The 6,702-nt window shown below is 38.2% G+C and overlaps 1 protein-coding gene across 1 annotated transcript; it reads left to right on the top strand.

Annotated features, from left to right (window-relative positions):
- The first annotated feature begins 1,495 nt into the window (after positions 1-1,495).
- lamtor5 (late endosomal/lysosomal adaptor, MAPK and MTOR activator 5) lies at positions 1,496-6,110 on the top strand. Its single transcript, XM_062540480.1, has 4 exons — positions 1,496-1,624; positions 1,775-1,836; positions 2,009-2,129; positions 5,615-6,110. Exons 1-4 carry the CDS (start codon positions 1,590-1,592, stop codon positions 5,673-5,675), a joined length of 279 nt encoding a protein of 92 aa, XP_062396464.1. The 5' UTR covers positions 1,496-1,589; the 3' UTR covers positions 5,676-6,110.
- Positions 6,111-6,702: the final 592 nt, after the last annotated feature.

Here is a 6,702-nt window from a genome sequence, read left to right as displayed (position 1 = left end):
TTAAATGCATCCATCCTTTTGGTGTTAATTGAATTACTAGTTGGTAATAAGCGTGTACTAAATACGTACTTTCTTTGTATTTGCTTCAAATTATATTCTTTAAAGTGTATTCAATTAGGAACATGCAAATGTTGCTGACACTTTAATTTTTTTGCTGGGAAGAGAACAGAGCGAACAGTGTGTCATCCTTGCCTTTAGACTGGGAGATGCTCCCTTGTCAGACACAATTCAAACCAACACAATAAAGAGCCAGTTACAATATTATCCCTCTGCGTCAAAGCGTTCCTTGCCTCGCCTTGAGCTGATCTCTGATAAGGATTCCCACCTATGGCAAGACAGGATCAGGACCACTCTGCTACACTGAAAATAATGGTTCTTTTAATAGCACCATTATCAAACTGCGAGGATTGACTCTACTGATATCCACATTCTCACCATCCATAGACCTTTAAAATCGCTGCCCTAACAATGGCTGAAAATGTGAACTTAACATTCTGAAAAAAAATAGAAAAAGGTTAGGTTGACCAAACATAGTGTTCAACCAGAAGCTGTGTCAGAGATATTTTGTATTTGAATTTTCTGACCATTCAAAAAATAGAAAAGAAAGAGTTTTAGCTTGACAAACTGTGCCAGTGCTCCTTCTCCAGCAGGAAATATAAATAGAAAACAGAATGGTAGCGTTAGTGAATAGATTTAACGTGACAGTAGCATAAAATATTAATTTAAGCTTAAAGTAGGCTAGCCTATAGGATGGCATAATAGGCACGTGCAGGGCTGAGCAAAAATTCATCAAAATGTATTTGGAAATAAAATACCAAATAACTGACTTATAACTAAAATAAACTACAACAGTAGCCATGCCAATAAAGTATCAAAATAAAATTCTGTATTTTTTTCTGTTAAGGATTGGAATAAAGGCAATAGGGCCGGTTGCCGTTGTCGGTAAACTTGCTCATCTTTACTTGGGTACATAGCCTACATTGTCACACAAGGAGGGCTTCACACCAGGACTGACACCTCAGCAATGGACATGGGCATCACCATAGGTAGGCTATAGGCTATAGGCTAATCCACCTATCAGATTTTGTGTTTTTTTCACAGACAAAAGAAATGGCAACACGCACCTAATCCTAACATTACACAATGGGCTGCTAGATAGTTATGGGTATATAGGATTGATTCTAGTTTGTTGAGTTTAGTTTATGATCATCTGCAAGTAATTATTTTGAATGGTGTGAGTGATAAATTAGTAGGCTATAGGCTAACAATTGAAGTATTTATATCGGGGGAACATTTTGAGCATAGTTGAATATTGAAGGGGGCATGTTCTCCTCAACGTTTATTATGATTACAGCCTTGGTTTTATTGATTTACAATAAAATATGTAAGTGTAGCCTATTAGTGGACTTTTCTATTTAAGGTCAAACGTTCATCCAAATAAGAAATTGCGTTTTACTTTTGGGCCTCGTGGGTAGCCGTACAAAACTGAGCACATGATCAACGTCACGTAGCAGCACCGGAAACATATCCAGATAGCTTACCATCAAGAACACAACCTCACCACCGAGCCCTGGCCTTATTATTTTGACATGGAGTCTACACTTGAACAGCATCTTGACGACACGTGAGTTATTAGCGGCACAATGTTTCTTCTGTAGGTCTACAGGACTTCATTCATCTAGCTATCCTAGATATAAAGTAGCGTAGCATTGACCTGTGCCAGCAACTTGTTGGTTGGGATACCTAGTTATTGTTGTCATGTTTCTTTGTATAGCATGAAAAATCCGGCCATTGTTGGCGTTCTCTGTACGGATCAACAAGGACACAATCTAGGGTGTAAGTATGACGCACTTCTACGGTGACATTGCTTCACTTTGCCAACATCCACTTCTGTTGTCATTAGCTAGGTTGCTAACTGTAGTTTCCACATTGTGTTCCATCAAGTTCCTATGTGTAATATTTGATTTATGTTCGCTGTCTGATATAATGGATATCGGAATGTGTGCAGGCAGAGGTTCATTATCAGATGAGCATGGTGGTGTGGTTTCTGTGCTGGCACGGCAAGCAGCCACACTCACACGAGACCCAACTGACCTGACCCCCACCGTGTGTCTTGAATCTGACTCGGGGTAAGACATTATTATTGCTGATAAACAATCTGTGTCTTGTGCGTTGCAGTTTTATGTAAATGAAGGTTTTAAATGCACGCAGAGTTTGAATTACCCCACAATTACTTAAAAATGCATTGAATATTGCAACCCCCCTAGACTGTTATTTGTATCTCTTTTTTGGGGCGTCCAGGCCCTAATCAGGGGCTCATACCCATAATTCAAGTAGTCCATGTACTGTATACTCATCCACATCCATGCCAGATTAGCAATTGTGTTTGCGTGCCTGTGTTTTAGGGACATTAAAAATGGTCCTCTTGGACAGACCTGCTGAGCAAATCCTAGGTTATCATGGCATTTAGCCTACAGCATAGTCTTTGTTTGAGTTATCTGCTAGTATTTCCAGAAAGGCAATGAAGGAAACCGTGGTCAATTGAGAATTGGTCACGACCCTATTGATTCACCTTAGATTTACAAGGAGCGTAAGCAACAGTAAAATTACACTTCAGCTGGTGCATTAAACTTCTACCATATATTTTCAGGAGTACAACAAACACCTCTTTCTTGTTGAAAAGTAGGCAGGAAAAGCAAATAGGTATAATTCAGTTTTCATTAAGAAGGGGGGGATTTCAAAGTTGTCAGACTAGTAACTGGCACACACACACACACACACACACACACACACACACACACACACACACACACACACACACACACACACACACACACACACACACACACACACACACACTGACACACACACACACACACACACACACACACACACACTTATACACCATCTTGTGAGGAGAAAGTCCGTACAAGTTGATTACCAAATGCTACACAAGCTACTGTCAATGGATGTGAAAGAAGATTTCCATTATCGACTTGTTCAGACTTTATCCTCACAAGATGGCAGCAGCCTGAAGAAGGGCAAGGTAATTCACAAACTGACATATTTATACCCTTTCTTTGCACTTACATACTAGGTAAATACAACAAAACTTTAGTTTGTCTGCAGAAACCCTCTCTATCAAAGATGAACGAAGTTAATGTTAGACCAGAGCTTTTTGAGGTTTCTATGGCTACTGCTGAACTGACTGTTTCTCCCTCTCTGTCCTTCAATCTGTCAGTCTTTGAACAACTGTTTATTTAACAGCAACATTGCTCAAAAGTTTGACCCCATGTATCATCACCTTAACGGGGGCTTACCGACTATGTAACTGAAGTGTTCCGTTTGCAACGCGTATGCTGCAGCACTTCCATTATAATCAATGGATATAGCTAACGATGCTTATGTTCTAAAATATACACCAGTCTTCTAAAAAAAATTTATCCGTCGCGAATGGAACGCTTCAGATAGATAGATAGATAGATAGAATTTAAGTTTGGAAGAGAGAGACTGCATGTATCTGACCAAGATAAGGCAAATACGCTAAATGGTAATCATAATAAATATAATATACATGTGCCCTCCAATATTCAACTGTGCTGAAAATGTCCTCCATATAAAGACATAAATTGTTATGCTACAAAAGCCACAATAGTCACTCACTGCAATATGTCTTCAGATTACTTTAAGTCTTCAAATTACCAGATATTTTTAGTGATTAGTTATTATGCAGATCATATGATACTATATATAATTAATGCATTTTTAAACCATATGAATTCTCACAAAATATTCAATACTACTGATGGCGTCAAGGTGGTGGGGACGCCATCAGTAGTATTGAATATTTTGTGAGAATTCACAACAGTGTCAATCCTAGACTCCGCTCGACCAAACTCCAAATTCTGGTGACTCATGATTGGGATTCCTTTCCAACACTTGCATCATGAAGGACACTTACTTTTAGATCATTGGTCCAGCCTTACCAATCACATTGATCAGAGATTCCTAAAGTTATGTCTTCTCTGTGCACCGATGCATTAAAATGTATAAGTGAACATCAGTGTTGCTTCCGGCATTCTTCCTTCATTAGTACTCTTACAAATGACTTTGGGTGTTTCTGAGAAAAATCAACACAATCGAATAGGCAGGTTTATTCATGGATAACAGACGGCGAAGTTTGGATTGGCACTAACTAATTACTTGACATAAATACTAAGGACTGAATAATACACATCAGTATAGAGCAGCAAACTGCAATGCTTTGTTGTTTCATAATAGTTAGCAAACTTGTGCATCACCTTGCTTGAAATAATAAGGACATATTGTGGTTATAAATTCATATGCAGAACCAAATGAATTTAAATAAAAAACAAAAACAAAAAAATCTTTGTTTCATTCCATTTTTTGGTTCTGGTTATCGGTCCTGGACTAGTTCTTTCTTATCGATTGTACTCAATTCTAATATTTCGGTTCCCAACCCTGTAGACCCTTTCAACAAGAAAAACAAATCTTGAACGTTATAGTTTGTTCCCAAACTACTTCTGCTGCATTAAGATGACATGGAATGTTAAAACGGAAGCATTGTGGGAACAACTGACACTGATAATGGAACCAAAGATAGTTAAGGGCGGAGCCTTTCCTGGAACCCGGATCACAAGAGGGCGGGAGGAGGGAGGGGGGTCAAAATCCCCCTTTATGCAGAGCAGAGGCAGCGACTGGGACTGTTCCATTCAAGTCTATGGGCATAACTCAGAATTTCACCACATAGATCTTGCTTCTATAGAGTTAGGAATGTGGATTTGAGGCACAGTTTCATGACCCTCAAATCCTTCTGACCATGTCGGGTCCATCTTTCATCTCAATTGACTTTATATCCGGTGTACCCCTGTTATTTATTCTGCTGCTGTTGGCCGGTTACGTACGCTCTGCCTTGACAACACATTAGCCGGCCAGCTGAACCAAATCCTGCGATGATCGATGATCAGGTGGCGCTGGTTTGGAGCTGGTGGTGGCGCAAAGTTTACATGCTCTGTGTGTGTGTTATTTTCCATATTAGAATTAATAAATGTTATTAGAAGGCTTGAAAGAGCGGCAAGATTATTTTGGAACATCATCAATTCATCAGGTCCCTTTTCACAGGTGTATTAATCAAGCAATTGATAAAGTGCTTGACTTTATATACTTTTATATATTTTCTGTGGAAAGGGAGCTGATGAAACCCATGAATACGTCAATGACACACCTCTTTATGCAGAGGAAGCAATCCCCATTTTGCACCCATAGACATTAACTATCTATATGAGGAAGTATCTTGCTCCACCTGAACAATCTTTGATGGAACTCTCCTGAAACGGTCTATTGATGAGTTATGCTCACACCTCAGTTTGTTTCCCGCTACCCAGGCTGTATGACTGGAGGACCTTTCTTTGTTACCATAAGATTATCATTTGCAGATTATGGAGAACACCTGTTCATATTGTGGCTGCTTTTGAATCTCATTTTCAAAATGTGTCATTTCTTAAAAATGTCGTTTTACAATGTGACATAAAACTGTTTTACTTCACTCTATCAGCACTGTGTTTGTTTATATATTTGTGTCTTCTCTTCACAGAAATATCTTGATACGGCCGCATGGAACAATCACAGTAGCTGTTCACAAGATTGCATCCTGAAGCCACTATACTTTCGATTCCTTATTTATTGTTTTCCCATCATTTACAGGCTGTATTGCAAAAGTCGTTGCAGTCTAATGGTTTACTGGCATCCTAAATTCTCAATATGCAATATGAGGATGACATGGGAACACACTGGCGAAAACTAATGAATGTGAAAAATAAACATTTTAGCAACTCAACATCAGTATCACAAAGCTGAGAATAATGATTAGCCTAGTGCTACTATCTAACATGGGCTGAAGTTTATTTTAAATTAATATGAGAATAATGCTTTAAGGCCTAAACTGCCATGGAAGACATTAACTTTACTTTTATGCTTACTTTTTATGAAACCCTTTTTCATAATATATTTCCTGGTTGGTCACATCTCTCTGTTGATATATATTCAAAATTCAAACATATTCAGTCAATAAAATGTATTTTAACCAATAATTACAGAGTCACTGAATTGTTTTTAAACACTGGGTCAATTGTACATGTTTTATATTATAACATTTTGCCATCAATTTTTGGAATTTCTCTAGCCCATTGTAATAACGCATCTGTTCCACTAGAGGGACTGCAGTGTGATAATGCTGTGTGCAGTGATCCATTCCCTAAACATGCCACTGTTGGTTTTTAAATGAGTGTCAACAGCATGCAAATATTAAAGTATGATTGTTATGGATAATAAGTGTTGGCATATTTATCTTCAGTAGTCTATGGTAGGCTAAGAATATGAGTTTCACAATATTGGGTATAGGGGGGAGCATAGCCTACATATTCACATAAAGTCATTGTTAAAAAAACAATCAAAAAAAGAATTCAGACATGCACAAGTCATGATAAATGACCATTCATTATGTGGTTGAAACCAGGACACATGAGTCATGAATTGTGCATCTTTTCACAGCGTGTTCATTTAGGTAAGAGGTCTGGAGAAACTTTAACTGGAATTGAGATGATTAAGTTGACCTCAGTGATCAGTGGTCTCAATGATTCATTATTTTCTCCTTTATTTTGTCACCCTTCACTGTAATGCTAA

Source organism: Sardina pilchardus, chromosome 7 (assembly GCF_963854185.1).
Source record: "Sardina pilchardus chromosome 7, fSarPil1.1, whole genome shotgun sequence".
In the NCBI taxonomy this organism is placed as follows: Eukaryota; Metazoa; Chordata; class Actinopteri; order Clupeiformes; family Clupeidae; genus Sardina; species Sardina pilchardus.
This window is presented reverse-complemented; position numbering and strand designations above follow the sequence as displayed.

What these genes read in the sequence shown, in the direction of transcription:
- lamtor5 (XM_062540480.1), top strand. Translation starts at nt 1,590, where the DNA reads ATGGAGTCTACACTTGAACAGCATCTTGACGACAC. An exon ending in GAACAGCATCTTGACGACAC is followed by an intron (nt 1,625 to 1,774) that starts GTGAGTTATTAG and finishes TTCTTTGTATAG; the next exon opens with CATGAAAAATCCGGCCATTG. An exon ending in TGTCTTGAATCTGACTCGGG is followed by an intron (nt 2,130 to 5,614) that starts GTAAGACATTAT and finishes TTCTCTTCACAG; the next exon opens with AAATATCTTGATACGGCCGC.